Here is a 13,204-nt window from a genome sequence, read left to right as displayed (position 1 = left end):
ACGTAATCTCAGCTGACTCTTCAGTGCAATTGAGAGTGTGTGTCCTAACCAGCACTTAGTGACACTACCAAAACAGATTTATTTCTTTATTTAGAGAAACAGCACTGAAACAGGCCCTTCGGCCCACCGAGTCTGTGCCGACCAACAACCACCCATTTATACTAACCCTACAGTAATCCCCTACCACCTGCCTACACTAGGGACAATTTACAATGGCCAATTTACCTGCAGGTCTTTGGATGTGGGAGGAAACCAGAGCACCCGGCAAAAACCCACGCAGACACAGGGAGAACTTGCAAACTCCGCACAGGCAGTACCCAGAATCGAACCCGGGTCCCTGGAGCTGTGAGGCTGTGGTGCTAACCACTGCGCCACTGTGCTGCCCTAACTAGACATTTATATTATTGTTGTTTGTGGGACCTTGATGTGTTCAGATTGGCTGTTGCGTTTGTCTATGCTATGGCAGTGAACTGCATTTGACATGTAATTGAATGATTGACATTTTCTATATCCTAGGGATATGAAAGATGCTTTGTAAACACATTGTTGTGTTCTTCTTTCCACATGAAGCAAACTGTAAGGTCGTTCCATTAAGTATTCTGTGTTTTCACAAAGCATAGTTATAAGCAGACAGGATAAAACAACATGCTTCAATGTTTTAACAGAAGGGTTCTCCTCATCAGAGGTCAAATTTGAAAAACAGCCTGTTAAAAATAATTATGCCTATGTTTTATATGCTTTTTGGTGAAACAAAAATTTTAATGACCTCCCCTAATAGTGTTCCTAGCAGAGATCCTGAGTCTTCCTGTAAGGATATTGTGTATTCAGTTGAAATTTAAGAATACTCCACAAGCACCACAAACGATCAACCTTGTTCTAAATGTTAATTTGGCTCTCGTGCTGCCAAGCCAAGGCATTCTTCTCAACCAATTTATTTGATTGTCGTCGGGGCTTGGTTTTAAACAAAACAATCAAAAAGGCAATTAAATAATATGACCAGAGTAACTGTCTCAGTGAGGGTGTGGTTGGAGTACATTAGTGGAGGCAGTTGGAAAAGTGTATGGGCAGGAGTGAAGGGATAGGTGACAAAGCATCAGATTTTTCATTTGAAAGGGCAGGTGCTGAGTTTCCTGACATAAATTCTGATACTTTACAAATTGCGCAGGTTGTAATTGTAATTACTTAAGTCCATTATTTTTTTAACAAAGAAATGCTGTTTTCCAAACACAGTAGAGGTTCAGGTCCTTCAAGTTTGAAGTGGCCATAATTTTTTTTTCAAAGAATTGAGTTGCATCTACTTATTCTGACAAGATTTCTTCATTTCTGAACAGCCAGCAAATTTTTCAGGTTTATTTCTGAAATGTATTGTTATAGTGTTAGTAATACAAAGCTTGACATTGAAAACTCTATCACAGCACCATCCAAAAGGCAAAATGGGTATTATAATGGCAGTGGACAATTAAACTACTGACAGGAGGAGGCAGCTCTACAAATATCTCCACCCTCAACAATGTGTGAGCCCAGCAGATCAGTGAAAAAGACAAGGCTGAAGCATTTGCATCCATCTCAGCTAGAAGTCCCGACTGGATGATCTATCTCTGCCTCCTCCTGAGGTCCCCAGCATCACAGATGCCAGTCTTCAGCCAATCCAATTCACTTCACCTGATATCAAGAAACAGCTGAAGGCACTGGATACTGCAAAGACTATGGGCCCTGACAACATTACGGCAACAGAACTGAAGACTTGTGCTCCAGAACTAGTTGAGCCCCTAGCCAAGCTGTTGCAGTACAGCTACAACACCGGCATATACCCGGCAATGTGGAAAATTGACCAGGTATATCCTGTGCACAAAAAGCAGGACAAATTGAACCCGGCCAACTACCACCCTATCAGTCCACTATTGATCATCAGTAAAGTGATGGAAGGGGTCATCGACAGTGCTATCAAACGGCACTTGCTCAGCAATAACCTGCTCTTGTTTGGGTTCAGTCAGTGCCACTCAGCTCCTGACCTCATTACAACCTTGTTCTAAACATGGATAAAAGAGCTGAACTTGAGGTGAGTGACTGCCCTTGAACAAATATAGCATCAAGGAGCCCTATCAAAACTGGAGTCAATGGGAATCGGGGGAAAACTCTCTGCTGGCTGGAGCCATAACTAGCACAAAGGAAGACGGTTGTTGGATGTCAATCATCTCAATTCCAGGGCATAAACTGCAGGAGGTTCCAACCATCTTCAGCTGCTTCATCAATGACCTTCCCTCAATCATAAGGTCAAGTGGGGATGTTCACTGATGGTTGCATAATGTGCACCATTCGCGATGACTCAGATGCTAAATCAGCCCGTGTCCCAATGCAGCAAGACCTGGACAACATCCAGGCTTGGGATGATAAGTGGCAAGTAACATTCGCACCACACAAGTGCCAGGCAATGACCATGTCAAACAAGAGAAAATCTAACCATCTCCCTTTGACGTTTAATCACAAAATAATACAGTGCAGAAAAGGCCCTTCGGCCCATCCAGTCTGCACCGATGCATTAAAGACACCTGACCTGTCTACCTAATCCCATTTGCCAGCACTTGGCCCATAGCCTTGAATGTTATGACGTGCCAAGTGCTCATCCAGGTACTTTTTAAAGGATGTGAGGCAACCCACCTCTACCACCCTCCCAGGCAGGGCATTCCAGACCGTCGCCACCCTCTGGGTAAAAAAGTTCTTCCTCAAATCCCCCTTAAACCTCCCGCCCCTCACCTTAAAGTTGTGACCCCTCGTAACTGACCCTTCAACTAAGGGGAACAGCTGCTCCCTATCCACCCTGTCCATGCCCCTCAATCTTGTACACCTTGATCAGGTCACCCCTTAGTCTTCTCTGCTTTAGCGAAAACAACCCAAGTCTATCCAACCTCTCCTCCTAGCTTAAATGTTCCATACCAGGCAACATCCTGGTGAATCGTCTCTGCATCCCCTCCAATGCAATTACATCCTTCCTATAATGTGGTGACCAGAATTGCACACAGTACTCCAGCTGTGGCCTTACCAAAGTTCTGTACAACTCCAACATGACCTCCCTGCTTTTGTAATCTGTGCCTCGATTGATAAAGGCAAGTGTCCCATATGCCTTTTTCACTACCCTATTAACCTGCCCTTCTGCCTTCAGAGATCTATGGACAATCACGCCAAGGTTCTTTTGTTCCTCAGAACTTCCCAGTGTCAGGCCATTCATTGAATACTTTCTTGTCACATTACTCCTTCCAAAGTGTATCACCTCATGCTTTTCAGCGTTAAATTCCATCTGCCACTTTTCTGCCCATTTGACCATCCCGTATATATCTTCCTGTAACCCAAGACACTCCACCTCACTGTTAACCACTCGGCCAATCTTTGTGTCATCTGCCAACAATGGCATTACCATAGCTGAATTGCACACTTTCAACATCCTGTGGGGTGGTGGGGGGGAGGGGGGGGTGTGTAACATTGACCAGAAACTGAATTGGACTAGCCACATAAATGCTGTGACTGCTAGAGCAGGACAGAGGCTGGGAATTCTGTGGCAAGTAATTCACTTCCTGTCACCATCTACAAGGAACAAGTCAGGAGTGTGATGGCATACTCTCCAATTGCCTGGATGGATACAGCTCCAACAACACTCAAGAAGCTCTACACCGTCCTGGACAAACCAGCCCACTTGATTTGCACCCCATCCACCACACTCAATATTCACTCCATCACTGGACAGTGGCAGAGGTTTTGTACCATATCTAGGATGCATTGCAGCAACTCACCAAGACCCCTTCGACAGCACCTTCCAAACCCACGACGTCTACCACCTAGAAGGACAAGAGCAGCAGATGCATGGGAAAACCACCACCTGCAAGTTCCTCTCCAAGTCTCACACCATCCTGACTTGGAACTATATCACCGTTCCTTCACTGTTGCTGGGTCAAAATCCTGGAACTCCCTTCCTAAAAGCACTGTTGGTGTACCTAAACACCAAGGACTGCAGCGGTTCAAAAAGGCAGCCCACCACCACTTTCTCGAGGGCAATTAGGGATGGGCAATAAATGCTGGCCTAGCCAGTGACGCCCACATCCCCTTAAAGAATAAAAATAATTAAATATAGTGGGATTTTTGATAGGACCAGATTGACACAAGCTTTTAATGCATTTTGCAATGGAATATTGTGACCCAAAACCATGCTTGATACACTGTATTCAAACCTTGAGCTATGTATAATCTCCATGCTTTTGTGTTGGTGTGCAAAAACTTTCTTAGACCAAAAATAACTTGGGTGATACTGAGGTATATCATACTATTGAATACAAGTACAGTTCATACTCAAATGGTCAATGCAATATATTAAGTAACCTTTGCCTATAGCAGCAGTATTTTATGGTATGATGAATGCAGAATACAGATTATCATTGCTTGTGATAATATAAAATACATTTGAAGACGATTGTCCTTGGATAGGCAGTGTTGCCCCAGTGGGAAAGTTCTCCTCTCACCTTGCCTCTCTTTGACAACTGCACCCCCCCCCCCCCCCCCACCACCACCCAGTTAATTGAAAGAAGCAAGATATTTTTATAAATATTTTCTGTAAATATTAATGAGCTTATCTTTTTATTTCGCTTTAGAGCGTGTGCCGTAGCTGTGGAGCTACTTCAGATCCTTTACCTTTCACTGAGCTGGTACATTATGTGTCAATTACGGCATTGTGGTGAGTTAATATTTTCTTTTTCTGAAAAAATATTAATATATGAATGAAAAATAAATTATGCGATAAAAATAATTCCCTGTTTGAATTAGTAATCAGGTAGACAGGATGATGGAGAGGAATGAACGTCCCAGGCCAGAATTGTTTGCAGATTTACTTCAGGCAGCAAGTACTATTGGCGATTTTAGGAACTGTCCGGTAAGAAAATTTTACGTTGCACCACTTGCTCCTCTGATAATTTCCTGATAATTGGCAAAAATATCTGACTTGCATAGCTGTGCATTGTTAGCTTAATGTTCCACTGCCTTTATCTTGGCATACATGTATAATCATTTGAAGTCTGCACACTCATTCTGTTGTCAAATTATATCCTGTCGTGATTTCTGTCAAGCCTGTGTTACAATTGGATAAAAAAAAAATCATTCCTGTGGTGTGTGTTGCTGGCAAGGCCAGCATTTATTGCCCATCCCTACCTGCCCTTGAGAAGATGGTGGTGAGCTGCTGTCCTAACTGCTGCAGTCCACCTGGTGGTAGATGCACCCGCAGTGCTAATGGGAAGGGAGTTCCAGGATTTTGACACAGTAACTGTGAAGGAGCAGCAATTATAGACATGGTGCATGATTTGGAGGAGAACTTGCAGTTGGTGGGATTCCATGCATCTGCTGTCCTGGTCATTCTCGGCGCTAGAGGTTGCGGGTTTGGAAGGTTTGGTGAGTTGCTGCAGTGCATTTTGTATATGGTACACACTGCTGCCACTGTGCGCCAGTGGCGGAGGGATAGAATGTTGAAGGTGGTGGATGGGGTGCTGATCAAGCGGGCTGCTTTGTTCTGGATGGTGATTAGCTTCCTGAGTGTTATTGGAGCTGCACACATCCAGGTCAGTGGAGAATATTGCATCACACTCCTGACTTCTGCCTTGTGGACAGGCTTTGGGAGTCTGGGGGATGATTTACTCGTTACAAAATTCCCAGCCTCTGACCTCCTCTTTTAGCCATAGTATTTATGTGGCTGGTCAGTGGTAACTCCCAGGATGATGATGGTGGAGGATTCAACAATGGTAATCCCGTTGAACGTCAAGACGCGATGGTTAGATTCATTCTTGTTGGAGATGGTCATTGCCTGGCACTTGTGTGGCACGAGTGTTACTTATCTAATAGTCAGCCGAATGCTAAGTGATGCTGATGCACTGCCAAATTCCAATACTCCTCCCTCGACATACAGAGAAACAAGGGCCAGTTACTGCTGCTTTTTATTTTAACTGATTACTGCTGCCATGAAATGGGTCTATCTCCATTTACACTGATGTTTAAATCCTCATGTTGCCAGTTTTTATTTAGCTGTTCATTGCTGCTGTTTTTATTTAATTAATGCCAATGGGAAGCCAGTAGAGGAGTGTAAAAGTAAAATGTACAACCAGTAGATATTTTCAAAATAGTTAAGATATTTTGATAAAATAATTAGTTATTTTTTTGTATTTTAATTTGTATTTTTTGTTTAATTCTTTTGTCCTGATGGAAAGCTTCTCCACAAAAAAATTAATTAGCAAAGCAAAGGTATTTATAGTAGTGTTTTTTTGCAATTTGTTCATGTCGGTTAATCTGCTTTCCTGTGTATTCTGGGTTTCAAACTCATTTTGCATGGTGGGCCTAATCCGACATGGCCCGCATATCCCCCACTCTACCATTACCATCAAGCCAGGAGACCAACCCTGGTTCAATGAAGAGTGCAGGAGGGCATGCCAGGAGCAGCACCAAACATACCTCAAAATGAGGTGTCAACCTGGTGAAGCTACAACACAGGACTATCTGCGTGCCAAACTGCATAAGCAACATGTGATAGACAGAGTTAAGCGATCCCGTAACCAACGGATCAGATCTAAGCTCTGCAGTCCTGCCTCATCCAGCTGTGAATGGTGGACAATTAACTAACTGGAGGAGGTGGCTCCACAAATATCCCCATCCTCAATGATGGGGGAGCCCAGCACATCAGTGTAAAAGATGAGGCTGAAGCATTTGCAACAATCTTCAGCCAGAAGTGCTGAGTTTATGAACCATCTCGGCCTCCTCCTGAAGTCGTCAGCATCACAGATGCCAGACTTCAGCCAATTGGATTCACTCCGCATGATATCAAGAAACAAACGAAGGCACTAGATACGGCAAAAGGTATGGGCCCTGACAATATTCTAACAATAGTACTGAGGACCTGTGCTCCAGACCTTGCCACGCCCCTAGCCAAGCTGTTCCAGTACAGCGACAACACTGGCATCTACCTGCAATGTGGAAAAGTGCCCAGGTATGTCTTGTACACAAAAAGCAGGACCAGTCCAACTCTGCCAATTACTGCCCTATCAGCCTATTCTCAATCATCAGTAAAGTGATGGAAGGTGTCATCAACAGTGCCATCAAGCGGCACTTGCTTAGCAATAACCTGCTCAGTGACGCTCAGTTTGGGTTCCACCAGGGCCACTCAGCTCCTGATCTCATTACAGCCTTGGTTCAAACATGGACAAAGGATCTGAACTCGAGGTAAGGTTAGAGTGACTGTTCTGGACATCAAGGCAGCATTTGACCGTGTATGGCATCAAGGAGTCCTAGCAAAACTGAGGTTAATGGGAATCAGGGGGAAAACCCTCTGCTGGCTAGAGTCATACCTAGCGCAAAGGAAGATGGTTGTGGTTGTTGGAGGTCAACCATCTGAGCTCCAGGACATTACTGCAGGAGTTCCTCAGGGTCGTGTCCTAGGCCCAACCATCTTCAGCTGCTTCATCAATGACCTTCCTTCAATCATAAGGTCAGAAGTGGGGATGTTCGCTGATGATTGCACAATGTTCACCATTCGTGACTCCTCAGTTACTGAAGCAGTCCGTGTAGAAATGCTGCAAGACCTGGACAATATCCAGGCTTGGGCTGATAAGTGGCAAGTAGCATTCGTGCCACACAAGTGCCAGGGAATGACCATCTCCAACAAGAGAGAATCTAACCATCTCCCCTTGACATTCAACAGCATTACCATGGCTGAATCCCTCATTATCAGCATCCTCGGGGCTACCATTGACCAGAAACTGAACTGGAGTAGCCATATAAATATCGTGGCTACAAGAGCAGGTCAGAGGCTAGGAATCCTGAGGTGAGTAACTCACCTCCTGACTCCCCAAAGCCTGTCCACCATCTACAAGGCACAAGTCAGGAGTGTGATGGAATACTCTCCACTTGCTTGGATGGGTGCAGCTCCAACAATGCTCAAGAAGCTCGACACCATCCAGGACAAAGCAGCCCGCTTGATTGGCACCCCATCTACAAACATTCACTCCCTCCACCACCGATGCACAGTGGCAGCAGTGTGTACCATCTGCAAGATGCATTGCAGCAATGCACCAAGGCTCCTTAGACAGCACCTTCCAAACCCACGACCTCTACCAACTAGAAGGACAAGGGCAGCAACTGCATGGGAACACCACCACCTGCAAGTTCCCCTCCAAGTCACACACCACCCTGACTTGGAACCATATCGCTGTTCCTTCACTGTCGCTGGGTCAAAATCCTGGAACTCCCTTCCTAACAGCACTGTGGGTATACCTACCCCAAATGGACTGCAGCGGTTCAAGAAGGCAGCTCACCACCACCACCTCGAGGGCAATTAGGGATGGGCAATAAATGCTGACCTGGCCAGTGACTCCCACATCCCTTGAATGAATTTAAAAAAAAAACATCCTGGCACTTGGCATGGGCCACTTTACGCAAAAGTTATTTGGACATACTTGCGTAGAAACTGGTATATGTTACGCTTGTTTATTGGGCTTAAACATATGGACCAATGTCTAGGTGTGAGTTCCTGCACCTCATGCACCAGTGACATGGCTGCTCCAATTTGGTACTCCCTATTTTCAGGCATCCCTGGAACCCATCTGAAATCAGTTAGATCAATTTAAATGTGCACTAGAACGCCCTGCAGCTGTTTCAAGATCTTTCTACAAAATGCTTGAAGGACGAGGAGCAAGCACTGTATATGCTATGCACCCACTCATCACATTGCTTCTCTTGGCTTTGCAGGAGATGCTGGGCCTGATGTTCATAAAACCCCATCCCATTCCACAATCGTCTCGTCTCTTTATCCCCCTCTCAACCCAAGTCCCTTTCTCCTGCTACCCCATTTCCCAGTCTCGCTTTCTCCTCCTAACCCTCCTTCCCACCCCTGCCCCGCTCCATGTTGTAACGCGTCTAGTAGTGTAGCTAGTACACTTCTGCAGAGTCTAGAGGTCTGGACTAATAATCCACTGAACAGGAGTTCAGATCTGACAATGCCAGTTTGAACATTAGAATTTGCTTAAAAATCAGCATGTGAAGTTCATCAATAGAAGAGGCCATGAAGCTGTCAGGTTGTTGTAAAAACCCAACTAGTTAACGAAATGTCCATTGGGGAAGGAAAACTGTTTTCCTTGCACAGTCTTTTTTTATTTTTAATTGTTTTAGCTGTCATATTCCAAGTTTATGCATGTCTGACCCTTGGTTTCTGTATCTGATCTGGAATCCTTGGTGCTTTACCATATCAAGATGATGTCTTCATGGCTTATGATGTGAAATCACACTTCAAAAGATGATGAGAAAGAACAAAACAATAGTAGATAGGGTTCACCTACCCTAGTGGACGTAATGAAATTCTGATGCAACAAAATGAACAGGGTGCAGTGCTTACCATTCCGATTCATGCATGTCATTGGAGCATACTTTTAGAATTTCATGCTTTGCAGCAAGTGTAAGATAGCGTAGCAAGGTATGATTGAGAGATGTTGATAGGTTTTAGATCATGAAACCTATATATTTTACAAAAGTTCAGTTTAATATAAATTTATTTGTATGACTGTTTATTCAGACTTTGCTATGGTTCAATTACATGAAGCAAGTTTTTTCCAAACAATTTAATTTAGCTCATGCTACTGGTAATGTTTGCTACAGCCATTCAAGATCCTGATGGCACATATCTTGTACACAACAATTATAGAAACATTTTGAATGTTGATTGCTGATATGTTTGAGATTTTCCCATTTTAAAGGTTATTTTTCTTTCAGAGTAATTGTGGACAGAAGATAAAGATCAGACGTGTGCTAATGAATTGCCCAGAGATAGTCACCATTGGTTTAGTCTGGGATTCTGAGAATTCAGATCTCACATTGGATGTGATTCGGTATTTGGCGCCACAGCTCTATCTCCCTGGAGTAAGTCAGAAGAAACTGCTCTTTTATGTTGTCTTATTTCTAACTATTAACTATTGTTTAGTTTTTAAATGTACTGTAGAACCTTTTCCAAATTTGTAAAGACTTTGCAAAACAGTTGCTCTAAGTTGTTCAGTTGCTCACTGCTGCCTAGGGTAGAGTATTCCAAAGATTAACATCCTTCAGAGAAGAAATTCCTCATCCCCATCTTAAATGGGAGAACCCTTATTTTGAAACTCTGCCTCCTCGTTCTAGATTCCCCCCACGAGGGAAACATCATCTCAGCATCTACCTTGTTAAGTCCCCTTAGAATCTTTTATGGTCCAATAAGGTCACCTCTCATTCTTAACTCCAATGAGCATAGGCTGAACCTTTCCTCATAAGGCAACTGCTTCATCCCAGGAATCAGCCTAGTGAACCTTCTCCGAACTGCCTCCAATGCAAGCATATCCCTCCTTAAATGGACAAAAGCTGTCGTTTCAAGTAACTATACTTCAGTGCTGAACTCCAGTTTAAATTGAACTCCAGTTAAAACCAAACTCTTCACTCACTCGGCTGTCTTCTACGGGGGTCGCTTTCAACTTGAAGTCTCAAGTGCTCTGTCTCCTACCTCCTCTCTAACCCAATCCTTCACCTCCCTTTCGGTGAGAAGTGCCTGTTCTGTTTTGCTCTTCACGTGACCATGCACTAAGATCAGTGATTGTGTCAGTGGATGATTGAAGGCCCAAGCGCAGGTCCAACCATCTCTACAAGAAAATATTATTTTCCACCTTTAATGCTTTTTTTCTTTTTAATTGCCAGCATTGAGAAAAATATGTTGGGATGAAGGGGTTAGGTTGTTTATATTGATTGAGTAATCTGGTCATGAATGAGTATGTTTTCAGCTGAGTGTGTGATTAAACCCACTCTGCATTTTCTGTTTAGTAGGATGGTCAAAATGTAAACAGCAGGCTCAGTGTAATTATAATAGAATGTCTTATGTTAAGTTTTGCTGGCTAAAGAAATATTTGAACTAGACTCACAAATAACATTAGAAGGACAAAAAATAGCCTTGAGCTATACACAGCACTCGAGCTGAAATTTCAAGTTTAGAAATATAAATCTCTTATTGGTGAGATGTATTTGATTTACCTTAAACATATGTAACTTGGGGGGTAGGGAGGAGGAAGTTATATATTAAAAGTCCTGCAACTTCCTCTGCTCCATTCTCATATCCCTTTTAAGAGCAAAGTATGAGAATTTATCAGTTAAATTGTGATTTGTAGTCACATGTTATGTGCAGTAACGAAGCTTAAGTTAGTAATGTGCAATGCATTTTTAAGCTTTTCTTCAGAGCAACAGATGAAGGGGCTAAGAGAAGTGAATTGGTCCTTGTTGGAATGGTATGCTATTCCAGCAGACACTATTGCACCTTTGCCTTGCATACTAAAAGTTCGAAGTGGATTTTCTTTGATGATGCTACTGTTAAAGAGGTGAGCTTTAAATCAGAACTTGTAAATATGATGGTGCATAAAATGTGTGTGCACAGTTCTGGTCTTATTATAAAAAGAGCATAGAAGCACTGGAGAAAGTACAAAAAAATTGCGAGCATACGAGAAAAAGATTAAACCTATCTGCAAAGACTGAATAGGCTAGTGCTTATTTCTCTAGAAAAGAGAAGGCTGATGAGATGACCTAATAGAACATATGAAATTGACAGGAAGGAATAGACCAGCTGGTCTATCATGCAAGCCCCAAAAGTCTTTAAGCTTACGGTAGTGTTTGATAGGGTAGACATAGAGAAGCTTTTTCCACTTATGGGGGAGACCAAACTCGAGACCATAACGTAGTCACTAATAAATCCAATGGGGAATTCATGGGAAACCCTTTTACCCCAGAGAGTGGTTAGAATGTGGTTCTTGCGATCAAAAGGAGTAGTTTTTTTTATTGCATGGGATGTGGACCTTGCTGGCAAGGCCAGCATGTGTTGCCTATCCCTAGTTGCCCTAGATAATGGAATGTTGCTAGGCCATTTCAGAGGACAGTTAGGAGTCAACCACATTGCTGTGGGTCTAGAGTTACATGTAGTCCAGACCAGGTAAGGGGATGGCAGATTCGCTTCCCTGAAGGACAGTAGTGAACCGGATGGGTTTTTACGACAGTCGATAGTTTCATGACACCATTACTGCCACTAGCTTCCAATTCCAGATTTTTTTATTAATTGAATTTAAATTCCACGAACTGTCCTGGTGGGATTTGAATCGGGCGTCTGGATTTCTATTTAAGTGACATTACAACCACAATAACATTTAAGGGGAAGCTGGATAAACACGAGGGAGAAGAGAACAGAAGATTATGCTGATGGGGTGAGCTGAAGAGTATAGGAAATGGTTGTATTGAACATAAACAACAGCATGGATCAGTTGGACCAAATGGCCTGTTTTATGCTGTACATTCTATGTATTTAAAAAAAAAACCCTGATATTTTGGAATCTTTGTAAATACGTATTTTTGAAAATCTTGTATTTATACATTGAGAAACTAAAAACTGTTTGTTTTGGCATGTTGCACACTTAGTTCATCTCTTCATACTGAACAGTACAATGTAATATAAGTTATTAAAATGACCATTTGAGAAATGTACTCAAAGATATGCAAGCAGTGAAACCTTGATTGCTATGCTTCCATTATTAGTTGAAATAAGATAGAATAGCATTGGGTGTCAGAAATTCCTACTTGTTTCAAAGCACAGTCCTCAGTGGTAAAAAGAACTGGTGCAGGCTACAACTGCTGATTTCATGTAATGGATATTCTGATTCATGCCTTGCTCACACTTCAGTTTAACTCCAGCAGTTTTAATGTACCCATGTGCTAGTGTTGTAAATGCACAATAGCCAAGAAATGCAGTGGTGCAGTGTGCGTTTTCCTTCAGCAAAACAGGCACCTAAACATCCAATTATGGTGCATGCTTATTACTTGCCCTGCTATCCATACTGGATTGAGCACAACTATTTAAATTGCTGATTAAAATATGTAATTGAGGGTCATGCATTGCTTCTATGACCCTTGAGATATTGGGCTGTCTCAGCACCTGATTCACCACACCATAGGGACAGGTGGGGATGTGGTAGGAATATGGAATTAGTGTAGGATTAGTATCAATGGGTGGTCGATGGCCGGCACAGACTCTGGCCGAAGGGCCTGTTTCAGTGCTGTATCTCTGTAACTGTAATGATAAACGTGCCCAGTAACTCGTGGCATTAACAGGCATGAAGGACCTTTCAGCAGTGCTATTTAA

The 13,204-nt window shown here is 43.0% G+C and overlaps 1 protein-coding gene across 2 annotated transcripts in view; it reads left to right on the top strand.

Moving 5' to 3' along the window:
• The window catches only part of LOC137373851 (inactive ubiquitin carboxyl-terminal hydrolase 53-like), a 116,374-nt gene that overhangs the window by 33,300 nt on the left and 69,870 nt on the right, over window positions 1–13,204 (top strand). For both annotated transcript variants that reach the window (XM_068039323.1, XM_068039312.1), the window contains exons 5-8: window positions 4,638–4,720; window positions 4,810–4,915; window positions 9,784–9,930; window positions 11,250–11,399. In XM_068039323.1, the coding sequence (XP_067895424.1) occupies window positions 4,638–4,720; window positions 4,810–4,915; window positions 9,784–9,930; window positions 11,250–11,399 (486 nt within the window). The remainder of the gene's footprint in view (window positions 1–4,637; window positions 4,721–4,809; window positions 4,916–9,783; window positions 9,931–11,249; window positions 11,400–13,204) is intronic.

The sequence above is a fragment of the Heterodontus francisci genome, chromosome 1, assembly GCF_036365525.1.
Source record: "Heterodontus francisci isolate sHetFra1 chromosome 1, sHetFra1.hap1, whole genome shotgun sequence".
NCBI lineage: Eukaryota > Metazoa > Chordata > Chondrichthyes > Heterodontiformes > Heterodontidae > Heterodontus > Heterodontus francisci.
The sequence above is the reverse complement of the archived record's forward strand: the minus strand, read 5'-3'. Positions and strand labels throughout refer to the sequence as shown.